This window comes from Epinephelus fuscoguttatus, linkage group LG7 (assembly GCF_011397635.1).
Source record: "Epinephelus fuscoguttatus linkage group LG7, E.fuscoguttatus.final_Chr_v1".
NCBI lineage: Eukaryota > Metazoa > Chordata > Actinopteri > Perciformes > Serranidae > Epinephelus > Epinephelus fuscoguttatus.
The window spans coordinates 46049265-46065379 of NC_064758.1; the positions used below are offsets into that span (position 1 = coordinate 46049265).

General features: G+C 42.7%; 1 protein-coding gene across 2 annotated transcripts in view; it reads right to left on the minus strand.

Moving 5' to 3' along the window:
- Positions 1-4232: 4232 nt before the first annotated feature.
- Positions 4233-16115, minus strand: part of bcap31 (B cell receptor associated protein 31) — a 35738-nt gene continuing 23855 nt past the window's right edge. The window contains exons 6-9 of one of the 2 annotated variants that reach the window (XR_007449741.1): positions 10273-10399; positions 9729-9829; positions 5775-6912; positions 4233-5712 (exon numbers count right to left, since the gene is read on the minus strand). Coding sequence is in view for 1 of the 2 variants with exons in the window: in XM_049582468.1 (XP_049438425.1) it covers positions 6886-6912; positions 9729-9829; positions 10273-10399 (255 nt within the window). In the remaining variant the exon portion in view is untranslated. Of the gene's footprint in view, positions 6913-9728; positions 9830-10272; positions 10400-16115 lie in introns of both variants that reach the window. The other variant, XM_049582468.1, reaches the window with a different exon arrangement.

Genomic DNA, 16115 nt, shown 5'->3' on the forward strand with positions numbered 1-16115 from the left:
TTAAAAAAAAAAAAAAGTAAAGTAAAGATCTTCACCAGAAACAGCTCCAGTGCTGAGTCAGTGATTTTCTTGCTGCAGAAGAGTCGTGTCTGAGATCTGATGTTCATCAGCAACTACAGGGATTTACAGGAGCATCAGCCTTTGGTTACTATATTTTAGCTGACAGGTTTTTCCTCCTTCATATAATTACATCTCTATAGACTGTGGTGGTCACAGACAGCCTGTCACTCAAAGAGGCCCCGCCCCTTCATTAACTGTAACTTTAATCCTTAATAAAATACAAACAGGTGAGTTCTATATAAACTCAGTCTGTACAGGCGTCATGGATGTTGAAATGAGCTCCAGAGACCAAACTGTTTTTGTACCAGGCTGTAAACATGTTTATTTCTACAGGTTTTGGATTCATTTTTCAGCCCCGAGGGTTGCTGCTTGGCTTTAGTTTCACTCTTACAATAATGCTAATGCTAATTTTGGCTAGCAAAACATGGGATTGAAATCATTAAGCTAATGTCACATCACTTCCTGTGAGTGCAAAACAGCCGCACACGATTTGAGACAACACCACCCTGTTGAAATTAGTGCACCAAGCAAGAAGCACGTAGTGTACTACATCAGTGTGTACTACATGTACGCTGACACAACAGTGATATGTGACGACCTGGGATGAGAATGTGTTGTAACACACACTGAAGAGACTTTCACCTTTTGTTCTACGTCATCAAATACCCACTGTGAATTTAGCAGCTTCTTTGTGTCTTTGCTAACAAGTGTCTGAATGAGACAAGAGAACAAACACGGCTTCACAGCCTCGTTGTGGTGGTTATGATGAAGTCATGTGACCATAGTGTCATTTGTTTATAGCCTAACGTTAGCTTTTTACCTCTGGGGTCTCATTTATAAAACAGGCCGTAGGATCCGTAATGAAAATGTACGTACGGACAAAAGCCAAACACAGCACGTACCGAAAAACAGCTATTACATCCAGGCTTCCTCCGTCTGTGTCACCGATATTCTGTCTCTAAAATGTTGGTAATAACGTGTCAGAGTTTTTATAAATGACAACTTTAGTGTGGGAAGTGACGTACGTCTCTTTCAGGCCTCTTTCTGTGCATACGCAGTGTTTATAAATGAGACTGCTGGCGATCGCATTTAGCCTTCAAAAATCATAAAGTGGAGTTCATTAGTGAAGATTATGTCGCTGAACAAAACCTGTCAGCATCATAAACGTTTGTTTGTCACAGAGTTTATTTTCTGCAATAATTAAAAATCCAATGGAAAAATCTTGGAGGCTTTTTGATGAAGAAACCAGGACGACGCTAACTTCAGGGTCAGCCTACAGACAAACGTCGTCCTTGCAGCGCTCTGTGAGCCTGAGCTCAGAAATGTTCCTCAGCTGGTAGAAACGTGAGCTAATTTAAACCTCTGATGCCAGTTCATCCTGATGAGGAAACTTTAGACATTCTGACAAACACCAGGCGTCTCACTGACAGGAGGAACTTCTGTTAGGTTTTAAATGTCGTCTTCATGTGACTTTGACGAAAACAAGTCGGGCTGAAGATGAGTAACAGTGACTCGGTGTTCCTCTGAAACCGCTCGGCTACCAGGAAGCCTTAAGACACCTGATTTCTGTGAAGGAAATGAGTCTGAGGGAGTGTCCTGAATAAAATCACCATAATGTTCGGAGGAACAGTCAGTACCTCACAACCTCTACATATCTTAAACAGGCTCAACTTCCAGGAAGCAGAAGACAGAAATACAGAAACGTTTCTCCTGCCAGTGATTTTTAGACTCCAGGGTGCTCGGCTCGGCTTGGCAGTGAAAGCTGATCTGGTGAGACGGTGGACAGACTCGGCAGAGAGGCTCAAACCGGTTTCTAATGCCTAGCAGCTGCCAGAGGGAGGTGAAGGTGGGACGCTATGTTTAGCCACGAGACGGACAGACGGGGGACACAGTCCTGCAGACAGCAGTGTCAGAGGAAGTATTCAGATCCTGTTCTGCAGTAAAACTACAAATACCACACTGTCAGAAATAATCTGAACTGACTGTTCTTCAGTTACAGTGTGTGAGTGTGATCAGGAACATGACAACGCCCTGTGGCTGTATGACTCCGCCCACCAGTCACCCAGACGAGCCTCGCGTCACCAGGCTCTTCACGTACAGGGAAGAGCCTGGTTTCCATTCACTCTGAATTTTGTCTGGATTCTGGTTCCGGTCTAGAGAACAGATCCAGAATTCACCAAATTCACAGAAGTCAAAGTGTTCACCAAAGTATAACTTTAAATTCTGGCGCACCATAGATTTACAATGAAAGAGAAAGGTTAACTTAATGGCTTGGGGCTTTTCTTGTAAATTATATTCTTTAAATTAAAAAGTTTCACTGCATTTTTATTAGCTTGGTGCTTTTGTTTTGACGCTCCTCAGGAGCTCTCTGAAGGTCTGAGATGTTCTGTGAATAACTTTTATCTTCACATGGAGCGACTCTTAGCACGAGGAAGCTTTGTGAATACGTCCCCAGGTATTTAGATGAACTCTGTGTCCGTGGTGACGGCTGTACAAATTATAGGAAGTACAATCTGTAGTTAGAGCGACAGCCTGAGAGCTGGAGGACAACAACAACAACAACAACATGACTGATGAGTTTTTAACCACAGACTGACAATGAGCTGATTTCATGTGTTAAGTGTTTTGTAATGACTTTGTCTGTGTCCTTCAATGTTGTCTTTTGTTTTTTGGAGAGTCGAAGACAAATTTCCACCCGTGGTGGACAATAAAGATGTTTCTTCTATTCTAAAAAATAATTCACTAATGAATGAGCAGGAAGATCTGGGCGCTGATATGATGGAGGAAGTTTACCACAGTTCATTTACTCAGACTGTTGTCACTTTGATGATCAGTATTCCTTTAAATAATCTTACTATATAATGAGGAAAACTGTCTGTCTGTCTGTCTGTGTGTTCGATGTTTTTCTCCTCACTGACTTGGTCAATCCATGTGAAATTTGGCACAGTGGTAGAGGGTCATGGGAGGATGCCAATGAAGCAATATTACATCAATTGGCCAAAGGGGGGCGCTATAGCAACCCATTGAAATGTCAAACTTTGAATGGGCATATCTCATGCCCCGTATGTGGTAGAGACATGAAACTTTGCACAGAGATGCCTCTCCTCATGAGGAACACATTTGCCTCAAGAACCCATAACTTCCGCTTATATAGATTTTCCACCATTTTGAATTTTTTGAAAAACACTTCAAATGGATCTCTTCCTAGGAAGTTTGAGCCATCTGCATGAAACTGGGTGAACATAATCTAGGGACCAATATCTAAAGTTCCCTCTTGGCAAAAGTTGGAAAACTTCCTAAAACTGAGCTTCTATAAGGCAATGAATATTGCGGAGGGCGTGGCTCATCACATAAAGGTGTAGAACATCTCAAGGGTTTCACCCATCACCACGCAACTTTGTAGGCATATGACCACACATAATCTGAGGGGACCCCTCCATTATTGACCCCATCAAACAAAATGGGGGCGCTAGAGAGCTCATTTCTTATCTAGGCCTAACCGCCATATGGATTTTTACTAAACTTGGTAGATATGTAGAACAGGACGCCTCAAGGTGACTGGAGAAATTTAACTCTAATTGGCAACTGGGTGGCGCTATAACAACAGAAAAATGCTTCAAAATGGCTAAAATGCGACCGATCGCTGTGGCTCCCCCTGTGGACCAATGTTGGTGTTGTTTCTAATGTTTGGTATGACTAAGTCATGGTATGGTATGCTGTACATAATCACGGAAACTGTCAGTGTGTCATTCTGTCAGTCAGTCATTCTGTCTGTCCCACGTTTTTCTACTCACTGACGTGGTCAATCTATGTGAAACTGCACATAGGCATTGAGGACTGGCACAGGTAGAAGGTGACACAGCTACCAATGGCTATGGACTAGTACTGATAATAATCAGAATGGGATCTTTTGGCTTTCATCACTTGTTTTCAGGGTTCCTGCTCATTTTTACCGACTGATTTCCAAAACTTTTCCAGAACATTTTCCTGATATCTTACCTCAACACACAGGGATTTGTAGTTCAGCAAACTAACTCTTAATAACTTTACTCACTCATCAGACACTCCCACCAACTAACGCCGTATGTGTGTTGCTAACAGACCAGACGCCACATGCAGGTCTCTGCAAAACGTCAAGACCACGCTCCTTTCCAGGAAGTGAACACCACAGATCAGATTTCAATGCACAATTTATTTCCTGTTAATCAAACATTTGTTTTGTTGACGTGCTGATAATCGTTCTGAACATCTGATACTTTAATAAACTGATCGTTGTCATGTTCCGTTTGACTTTCCTCGTCCAAGTGGATCAGTGAAACAAAAGGGGGCGTGGCCTTGGCGATGGTCCTGGCCTGTGTATTCCATGATACTAGTGAACTCTCAACTTGCAACACAAGATTTTACATGACAAATACGAGGATTATATTTCATGAAACACATTTTGGGATTTTTATAAACAGATTTTCAATAATATAAAATAACGTGCATTCAAAACTTTTCCGAAACATTGTTATTTCTGAACCATTTCCAGGCTTGGAAAACAATTTTCATAACTTTTCCAGAAATTCCATGATCGTGTGTTTTGTTTTTCCTTTTTAAATCACCCAGTGAGACAAAGAGACAGAGAGCAGATACCTGTCGACTCTGTGAGGCTCCTTTGGTGGTTTATTTCAGCACGAGTCCAAATACAGTTCACCTCAGACATGATCCCTCTAACAGCGCCCTCTGCAGTTTGACACAACTGTCAACACAAGTTCACCATATTCAAAAATAACACACTGAAAATGAAACGAAAGAAAACGACGTCTCTTTTTGTGTCGTCAGTCGTGTTTAAACAGAAACATGAACGACGCTGACGAAGCACAGAAGCTTCAGAAAATCTGCCTGCAGCCACGTTTCAGCTTTACATTTATGTTTCATTATGAATCTGTGTGAGCATCAGCACACTGTTTCTGACAGACGTCTGAGACACAAGGCGGTGATCACATGATAAATCTGCACGTTCAGCATCAACAAAGTGTTTCACACGTGACACAGAAAAGTTCAAAATCACCAAAATAATTTGTGCCTTAAAGTTTCATCATACAGGAGGGGAATGTGACAGAACTGAGAAATTATATGTAAACTAAAAAATAAAAACAGACGTAAACTGACGTGGAGTGAGAGCTGAGTGGACTCAACCCTACATGAGCCACAGCTACATCAGGCAGTTTGAACAGATGTGCAGCTGTGACAGGAACACACAGTCGAGAGATATTTCAACAACACAGTAAGTAAACCCGAAATCTGGACAAGATTTAAAGTTAAACATGGACTTATTACAGATGAGAGAACAGGTCAGGTGGTCGGGTTCAGAGACTGACGGCCCTCACAGGTCCGTGCAGCTACATGAAATGACCGGCAACTGAGCCGCAGTTGACGCATGAGTGTCTGAAGCTGAGCTGTCTATCTGTCCGTCTGTCTGTCCGTCCGTCCGTCCGTCCGTCTGCAAACATGATGAGTAAAGATCTGTTTGCAGACAGACAACTCTGAAACTCTTTAAAGCTCTTGAGTTGCTCACATGCAGCGTTATCTTCTCCAAAATCTTCCCCAGTTTAGATTCAGGTACAAAAATCTCTAACTGAACCGATGGATGGATCCTGATCAGCTCAGCTGTGACAGCAAACATGATTTAGTTCAGTTTGAAAAGTTACTCATGAAAGAAGTTGCTGCACAGAACACAAACAGTTTTTACAGTTCTGAAGAATAAAACAGGTGAACATGATTTGACTCATCACAGCTGCACGTCTGTTCAGACTCACCACTTCCATCAAACAAATAACACACACAGACACACACCTAACACACCTGTCAGAGTGAACGCAGATATTCACTCTGTCTTAAACATTTCACACGTCATTCTGCTGAAACCTCCACATCTTTAGAAGATGACAGTTTCAGATGTTTGAAGCTGACTGAAACAAAAACTAGTTTTCAAAAGAGAAAAATCTTCATCTGAAAACGTCGAGACATTAAACCTAACGTTAAAAACACAACCTACAGTAAATCTAATGAACCGTGTTGATTACGACAGTGAAGGATCACTGTGTACGAGCCGAACTAAAGTCTGAACAGTTTTTAATCTTTTATTTCACTGTACGTGAGGAGAACATTAGTCTGTGGATGCTTCAGTGTCAACTGGTGATAAAATAATAAATCATGAAACATGGTTTTAAATCAGGAGGAGACAGATCTTTAGTTTGGTTCGTACAAAGTGATCATCAAACGTCACTCTGCAGACTGTCAGTTTGTTTTCATTCATCACTGGAGAGAATTCATTTTGGATCAATTTAAAACTTTAAATTCACTCTGTGATTTCAGAGAAACGAATGTTTGGAGACGTTTTAACCCGACATGAATCCACAATGTGCAACTTTTGTATTTCAGGTGTTTTATAAAACACTGGACCTCAGAGTTTGGAATAAAGCTCATGTGTTTCCATGTCCAGAAACGTGTTGGAGTTCAGGATGTTTCGCAGGAAACGGGGAATGATCAGATCAGGTTTGATGTTTCTCAGTAAATCAGCTCCAAATAAACAACAAAAAAAACCTCGTCAGTTACACACAAATGTTCACACACAGCCGGTGATCTTTCTCTTGAAGCTCCGACAGGCAGATGAGATATTTTTTTTAAACCACATGAAATAAACCAATCGCAGCTCGGCGACGTCATTTAATCCAAACAAAAGGAAGTGACATCACGTCACTGATGCAAGAGCTGCTTATTAAGGACTGCGACGATGATGAGGATGGAGATGGGAGGAGCAGGAAGTCGTCCTTGTCGTCCTCAGTCTGATTTCTTGTCACTGGTTGCCTGCAGACACAGAACAGGGCGGTAGAAACACAGTGTGAGCGCCTCTCGCAGGCTGCAGCGTTTGTTGCATCCAGAGGGGGCACAAGTCAGCGTCAGAGGCCTGTACGATACATCTCAAAGTGTTACTGCTCATTTTATAACATTTACACTCTGGAAATTATTTGCTATTAAATTTTAAATGTTTCAAAATTGACACTGGTGAGTTACGAGGTACAGAAACATGTTAGACGGTCTGTGGAGACACGTGACTGGAGACACGTGACTGGAGATACTCTAGGAAATGTCACTGAGACACAGAGACTCAGTCAGTAGAGAGCTGACCTATAGAAACCTTCTGTGTCTCGTCACCAGTCTTTGGTCTCAACTGGACTTCGTGTGTTTCTAAATAAACTCATCTGGAGGAGTCGTCGTAAGATACGTGGTTCTTACAGGACCTTATAGAACCTGCACATTAAACCATCCACAGGACATAAAGGGCTCACAGTGACGGACCTGAGTGTCCGACATCACGTACACAACTGCACACGTGTGTGTATTTGTAGGTATGTTACATAACTCTGTGTTCACTGTGTGTGTGTGTGTGTGTGTGTGTGTGTGTGTGTGTGTGTGAGCTATATGTGTCCTGTCAGGCAGATTTACAGTGGACCAGCTGCTGTTATACTGATCACACACACATGAACACACACACACACACACACACACACACACACACACACACACACAGTGTGGATGATGCGAGTTAGTGATTGATAATTGATTACCAGTTGGACCTGATTGATCTTTTACCCTTCAGTGTGACCCTGCTGCAGCCAAACAGCGCAGCACAAACGTCACATGAACTCAAACAGACGATAAATGGCGTCTGATATTTGAGGAGATTCTGTATCAACAGTGTTTTCAGTCTGTCATTAATGAGCTCAGTTTAACTCTCAGGAGTTTCTGAGGACTCGTTATGTTTTTCTTAATTAATCCGTGACGAGTACAAACACGTCGCGCCTCAACGTATTTACTGCAGAAACAGAGCCAATCAACAGCCAAGAATCACGGCTGGAACATGAGACAGCTGAGCTCTCCTCCGTGTGACGACACACCCTGAGACACAGGAAATGAATGAATGTTTATTTTATGTTCAGGGAGCAGTGACTCAGATTTAGTGTCATCAAGTGATTCTGGTGTGTGTGTTTCTGAGAGGAAGAGACCTCTGAGGATAATTCAGCTCCTCAACAATCAACACTGAAGGAATTCTGACCAGGAGGAGTTTCAGCTGCTTGTAATCTGTAATCTGTAATCTGTAATCCTCACTGACAGACGCCACTAAATCCTCCTACGGGCTCATTTATGCTACTCGTTAGACACGTATACAAACACAGACGGAGCTCTTTGTTCGTACTTTGCGTTTATTTTGTCCCAATTTGTGCACATTTACTGAAAGCTTGAGATAAGGCACAAAACATGGAGAGCCGGGGCTAGCTCAGAGACTAGCGGAGGCTAACTGGCTGTGCTTCCCTCCGGTCATGCTGCGGCTAACGCTCCGCTAGCCGCTCCCAGCTAGCTCCGGTTTGTTATTCAGGTTAAAGTGGGAAGAAGCAGCGGGTCTGTGGGGCAGCTGAGTGAAGTGGAGCCTGAGGAGGAAGCACCGGTTAGCCCCGGTTTCACTACAGGCAGATTCACTCGCTACAGGGGCGAGGAAATAAAACCTGAACAGCCAATCAGAGTGATCTCTCTCACCGACAAGCTCCGCCGCCGACTCAACATGCTCAATCGGCCGAAAAGCCGCCGACGCCAAAGTACTGACGGTGCGGGACACACCGCAGACACTAGGACAACAGACGCTCACCGACGGCCCGACTTTGGTCGACGGCCGACCGTCAGCTTGGTGTGTCAGGGCCTTTACACTAAAAACTACTGTAGAGCAGTCTGATGTGCTGTTACAGTTTGATGTGGTCCAGTCACGTGTAAAAGACTAAATGTGTGAGCGCAATGAAAACCATTAACAACATTAAACTCAATGACAGGGCTGGGCGATAAATCGATTTTATCCATTAATTCAAATTTGTAGTTTAGGTCGATTTGTTTTAATAAAAATCGAGTTTCTCTTTAACATCCACCTCCGACGCTCCCCGCTGGGCTCCCATAGTTCAGACATAGTTCAAAAAACATGGCAGCGAGCGGGGAAGAACTTGTTCCCAACAAAGGGAACGTGTCTTCAGTTATTTGGAATTGGTTCAGTTTTGTGGCGTCAGACAGAACAAACAGCAGCTGCTGCCAAGTGTGTTTGAAGGCTGCTGTACCAAAAGTAGCTCTACTACCAATTTACTGCAGGAGCATGCTACAGAGTGGCAGAGGTGTTGCTCCCTACGAAACGAACAAGACCGCAGCAGCCCCGGCACGCCTTCAAGAAAACAACCTACCATCTTGGAAACATTTACAAACTGTGTTCTGTATGAAGAGAAAGGGGCCCGTGACGTATACTGCAAGAGATATGGTGCCATATATACCGTGGGGTTTATTCACATGCTCAAAGTTTTGGACCTCAGGTACGTGCCAACTGTTAAAACTTGTTTTGAACAACTTCTTTGTCATCTGCAAATTGATTTTAAGTACGAGGGAAATGATTTAAATCGTGAATCAGATTTGTTGTGATAAAAATCAGAGATGTTTTTTTAGGCCATATCAGCCAGCCCTGAACCATCAGCGCAGAGCACAAACTAGTTTGACTCATTCATAGCAGAAATTCCTTGAGTACAGAGATCAAGTGTGTGTGTGTGTGTGTGTGTGTGTGTGTGTGTGTGTGTGTGTGTGTGTGTGTGTTTTACCAGCAGTTTGCTGTGTTCGTCCAGCAGTCTGTCGTACTCCACCGTCAGATTCTCGGCCTGTTTCTTCATTGCACGAACGTCACTGTCCGACTTGTGCAGAGCTGCAAGACATCAACACAGAGCTGAATGTAACTGAGTACATTTACTCCTGTAATGTACTAAAGTACCAAGGTACAGCTGTGTGGTACTTTTACTTTACTGAAGTGTTTCTGTTTCCTGCTACTTTAAACTTAAATACTGAGCTTTTTACCGCATGTGTCTGCAGCTCCAGTTACTTCACAGTCATCAGAACAAACACTGTGACACTTCACACTGCTGATGACATCAGAGTAAAGTTACTTTCACACTGTGGTATTTGTACTTTTACCTTAGTAAAAGTACTTCTTCCATTTTTGACACAATCAGGTGAGACATGAGTTCATCTTCTCGCCTGAAGCAACACATGGCACTAAATCTAATGTTACTCTTCCTCCTCTGTGTCATCTCCTCCTCCTTCATGTCTCTCACCTCCTGCTCATGTCTCTTCTCCTCTGTACATCCTTACCTTTCTTGGTGGTGTCCAGCTCCTCCTTCAGGGTCTTCACCTCCTCCTTCAGAGCCTTGTTCTCCTCCTGTGGTCCTGGTCCCTTCTTTCCGGCCTCCGGCACCTCAATACCAGCGTCACGCAGTTTCTGTTCAAAGAGATAAGTTGATAACACTCAGAACATTTCAGTACAGCACATTCCACAGGAACATGTCTGAACTTCAGGTCTGTGTGTAACTGATGCAGAGATGTCAAACAGCGCACATACAAACATCATCAGTTCCAATTTCTTTCCATTTTGTGGGGCTGATGTGAAACTGTGCCTACTTAGGGCAACAAAGCGTATATTTTGGGTGTGTCAGTACACTGGACAACCAGGACAGGACGACAGAGGAGACACCTGCGCACCAGTGTGACCAGACTGGACAGCCAGAGCAAAGGTTCACAGGCTGATGCAAAGAGAAGAGTGCTTCTGCACTTTGAGCACCTTTCTTTTTGTGCACCTATGTCCTACATAAACTGACATTTTTATGCATGATCTCAGCCTGTGAACCTTTGCTCTGGCTGTGCAGCCCGGTCACATCGGTGTGCAGGTGTCTCCTCTGCCCTCCTTTCTGGATATTTTTTTTAAACAACATTTTATTTTCTTAATATGTTATCAGATGACACAGAAACTATTCAGCAGCCCAATCTCCACTCCTAAGAACACGGTGTCGTAGAGGTTTGACCCTGAGATTTGAGCAAGTGACTGTAACTGTGACTCTGTGTGTAGTTTGGGTTTTGAGGGTTTTTGATATCTGTTTATTTGTATGTTTGCATCTTTACTGATATCTTATATCTGCACTGTTGATACTGCAACTGCTGCATGACAGTGACCCTCCACATCAAAATAAAGTTCTCTCTTGTCTTTGCCTTCGAGCGCCAGTAAATAAAGACTGAGAGCTGCAGACAGAGGAAAGAAAAGAGACTGACTGTGTGTTGATGGGTTTGAACAGATGAGGGGTCGGACGAGACAGAAGAGGCTTCTTCCTCCTTTTCAGACATTAATTAACTTCTGTTGCTTACACAATTATTTCTATGTATTTATTCGTCATCTTTTTATTAAAAAAAAGTTTTAAAATAAAGGCTTTAAAAAAGTCGTCGTCACAAACATGTTGAGAACCAGAGGTGAATGAGTTTTACAGTCCTGTGAGGCTGCTGCTGAAGTTGGTCCCAGTTTGGTGATTGGTTTGAATTCAGTTTGACTCCGCCCACTCAGAGAGCAACAGGTGTTCATACCAAACGCCTCCTGACCTCTCAGTGACAGCTGCTCTCTGTGGCTCTACTTTATACCGCAGCAACAGAAAATAAATGCTGCTCTGTGATTGGCTGACTGTGTAACTGCTACACTGTGTGTGGACACACATGTTATAAAACAGTGTGTGTGTGTGTGTGTGTGTGTGTGTGTGTGTGTGTGTGTGTGTGCAGCTGTGGGGGTGAAGGAGGAGTGTTTGGTATTTACACCTGTCTATGTCAGTGTCACTATGACTACACACTACTTTGGTCCTCTGGTGTCAGCTCCAGTCTTTAATTTCAAAGCGATGATGTCATTAGATGTTTTCATGATAAATCTCCATAAATCAAGTTTGTTTGTGTCGTCGGTCTGAAAACAGTCTGGCACTTTATTCTTTATGGTGAATCTTACATCGTAATGATGACACCAACAGATCCTTCTAAATAATTTGCATCTTCTCATCTAAACTCCTCGTCAACATTTTGCTGATGGCGACGGCAGTGAACGCATCATTTGTAGAAGAAAACAGAGCCATGTCTGGGGTTCACCTGGAAAACCACCAGCTAGGTTTCATGTTTGAGTCTGAAACGTTTTGCTGTGAAAACAGCTCTAAATCAGTCTGTAAATGAACTGTGACGAGAAATATTCTTCACATGTTCCTTCTTCACGAGACAAAATAGACCAAACTTTATCAGAGCAGCATAAAAATGATAAATGTATTTATTTATTTATTCATTGAGCTGCAGAATCTCAAACTGCTGCTCCTGATTGGTTCTACACTTTCCTCCAGCAGCCAATAAGATCTGTTCGCAAACTGATTGATCTGTTTGACCGGCTGACAAGCACCGCCTGTGTGCGCAGTGTGTGACGGCTTCCTCGCTGAGCTGCTGCAGTGTTCACACAGACAGCGGTGCTGCTGCAGAGCTGCCTGCTGCTGTATCGACTGTTTTAGTCTGAGAGTGACCTCGACATTAGTCCCTGTAACACCGCCTGTCTAAGGCAGGAAAATCATGCCGTTCGATCACAGAATGGGGGACAGAGTTGTCTCGCCTTTAAGCCGCCACGGGAGATATTAACAGAGCTGAAATGCTGTCTCTATGGACAGGACAGCAGGCAGGACGAGATCATGGACGGGACGGGTGTGACGTTTTGATGATGTGTTATGTGTGTGTGTGACCCACCGCAGGAGATTTAAAATGCCGGACAAAAATAGTTGTCAGTTGTTGTTTTTTTCAAAGTGAACAAAACCCACATCATAAAATTGACTTTTGGTCAAAAATCTCAAACTGAATCACTGCAGGTTGATCAGGCTGCTCATGATGAATCAATATCAGCTCCATTGAGTCTGATCAGTCTCTGATCTGCTGTTTGTTCACTCTGAAACTTCAACTGTTAAAACCAAAAACTTGACTGCTGGAAAAAATGTTAAACTGACCCAAAGTTTTTTATGTAAATGTCTGTGAGGTAACTGAAGCAGTCAGATTATTGCAGCTCATTATAACGTACAACATTCCTCGTGGAGAAGTATCCATTACCATAAAACAAAAATACTCAAATTAACGGTGCTTAAGTACTTGAGTAAAAGTACTTAGTTTCTTCCCACCAGAGGCTCAAAGAGCTCAGACATCAGATAATGAAAGAGACAGAACTAACAGGCGCTGGTTCAAGACGGTGTCACGGTGGTGATTCAGTGTGAAGGAGTCAAGCAGGTGCTTTAACCTTTAACTGTGGAGCCTCGGCCATAAAACCTGATTTTACTGCTCTGAACTGAATCCAGCAGCACGAGGACTCAGGTTCAGAAAGGCCATGAGACCTCGAGGACTCTGCTCCAACACAGCAGCCTCACGAGTCACTGCTGAGCTCCGACTGCTCCTGTTAAACAGATTAAAGGCTGTGGTCTGCAGACTGTAGGAACTCTCTAAGAAACTGTTTCCCACGGTTAAACACTGAAACACGTTAATGACATGTGGAGGATCTCCACCAACAAACAGCATGTGACGACCAGAAGGGACAAAAATTTGATTTAAGATATTTTAAATTTGTCCCTCATTATTTCCTCCAGAGAAAATAATGAGGGACACAATCAATCTAATGATTTTAGCACAAGGCTGCAACAAACAGCTGCAGGCCGATACTGAACTCATGGTTTCTATTGTTATTTATTTTTTGTTGTTATTTATTCTCCATTTTGTTCCAGGGAAACAAAGAACAAAGTCGTTACACGACCTTTAAATGAGCACAGATTATATCAGTCTTATATAAGAAACATAGGTCATAATTCTCTCTTTAATATCTGTTTTATATTTCTGTGAAAACATCGACACATTTCTCCTTCAAACAGCTGCATTTATTTAAGTTGCTCACCAAAACCTTCATTTTACAAGACTGAACACATCATGAGAATGATTTTTGATGATTTTTTTTTCCAAGATTAGTTTTTCTAGCTTTGCCTTTATTTGACAGGACAGAGCTGAGCGTGAGAGGGAACAGAGGGATGACATGCATCAAAGGGCCGTGGGTTGGAACCCTCAGCCACTGTGGCGAGGACACAAGTGATGCCCGCCTGCTCGCCTAGTCTGCGACAACGGGGAAAAAATTTTTTTTTTAAAAAAATCGACCACTGCCATCGGTGGTGTCATCTTATTTGTTGATAGACTGATTGGTCAACGAGGTGAATATTGGCTGATACTGATATGCGGTCGATTAATCAGTTCATCCCTGATAAACTAAGGCGTGCAGCAGTGACCAACACAGACGCTGAAGAAGAGCATGAGCTCGAACATGAACAGCCTGAGTTGGTGGCGAAAAAAACGCAACATCTATCACATGGCGATACTTTGGCTTCAGGTACAGCGACGTTGAACAGAAAGACGTGCTGTGTAAGTGTAAAAGTTAAAGTCGCCACGTCCCGCGGCAACACGACCAATCTATATCAGCACTTGAGACAGCACAGAGAGAAGTAGGAAGAGTGCATGTGAGAGGAAGACGAGCCGAGTAACGTTAAAGACAAAGTTTGACTGTGCTCAGTCTGTTGATGGTCACTGACACACTGTCTGTCCTTAACAATAACTCTGTCAGGTCAGTGCCCCCTGATATAATGTAGGCAAACACTGAGTCAAACAACAAGACTCATGATACCATTTATTGTAATTATACTGTAATCACAATCGCAAATCATGATGTTGTCCACTTAAATCGCAATCGCACATTTTTATCAAATTGTGCAGCACTACTTCAAGTAACAACGAAATACTTTGAAATATCATGAAATATTTTTAATGCAGCTGAAGTTTTTGGGACAAGTGTTTCATTACTGAGTGATTTTGGATGAAGCTTTTAGTTTTACTGGTCCACTGGGACAAAGTGAGAGTTTGGTAATCCAGTAAGATCCTGTCAGAAACTACCAGTAAAGTGTACGTGGCAGAGAGAGCAGAGGATTGCAGTGACAGACTCCCCCACACTGTGATGCACAGATCAAGTAGGAGTCAGTGAAGGTGTCATGACTGAACAGGAAGTGAATGTGTCGACTCAGACTCTGAGCCTGAGATCAGTGTCAGTGGACAGTTGACCAGCTCTCGGGTCAATACGACTCATCTCAGCAGCCTGAGCTCATCGATCTGCTGCTCCCACACACAGTCGGGATCATGAACTGATCACAGGACTGATGTTTGTGTTTGAGAACTCTATGAATCAATGAGGTCTTTGAATGTGAAAGTGTTTCAGTCATTTATCAAATATAAAACTCATCTGTTCTGTGTCTCCACCGCCTCACCACTCTGACCCGTGAACACACATGAATCAAACATCAGTCTGATGTTTACATACATGACACGTGCCGACTCTGCTGCTGTGACTTAGTTTGTTTGTGCTGCTTTAGTTTTATGAACCTCTTGTTATTCACTTTCTACTTTGTCTTTACTTATTTTTGTCTTTGTGCTGCTGCAACAACCGAATTACAATAAAGTCTTATTATTAGGGACTGTTCTTTATTCATCAGGTTGTCTGCAGTGTGACCCTCCCTGAGTGACTGGAGGAAAACCCATGACCCTCCCTCCTCCATAAATGAGTTATTAGATTTTAAAACTTCCCCTTCGATGTCTGAAAGTTAAAAGTTGAAGATGAAATCCTGGAGTTGGAAAAAGACTCAGTTTTTCACTCCTGTAGTACAATTTTTTTGGACAAATTTTAAATGAGACGTAGAATAAAGTCATTTTATCAAAATATCACTATTTTAAGATCAGATTTGTTTTTGTTTCGTTTTTCTGATGGAAGCATTCGTCCCAAATGATGTGTTCAAGGACTGTTGGAAATCTGAAAATCTAATGATCATTTCTACTTTTACAGTTTCTGGCTGACGAATGATGCAATTTTGGTCATTTTTAAAGAAACATGCCTTCCAAACATGTTTTCTGTCAAAAATGTGACGCTATTTATGAGACAGGTGTTCAGAGGGAGTGTCGTGTTACCAGCCTTCACAATAACAATAACGCCAACCATCCTTTCATATCAAACTGATCATCAACATCATCACACTTTTTTCAACATCGTCTGACACAGGAAGTCACTGACCACGTGCCAGTATTTGGGGACT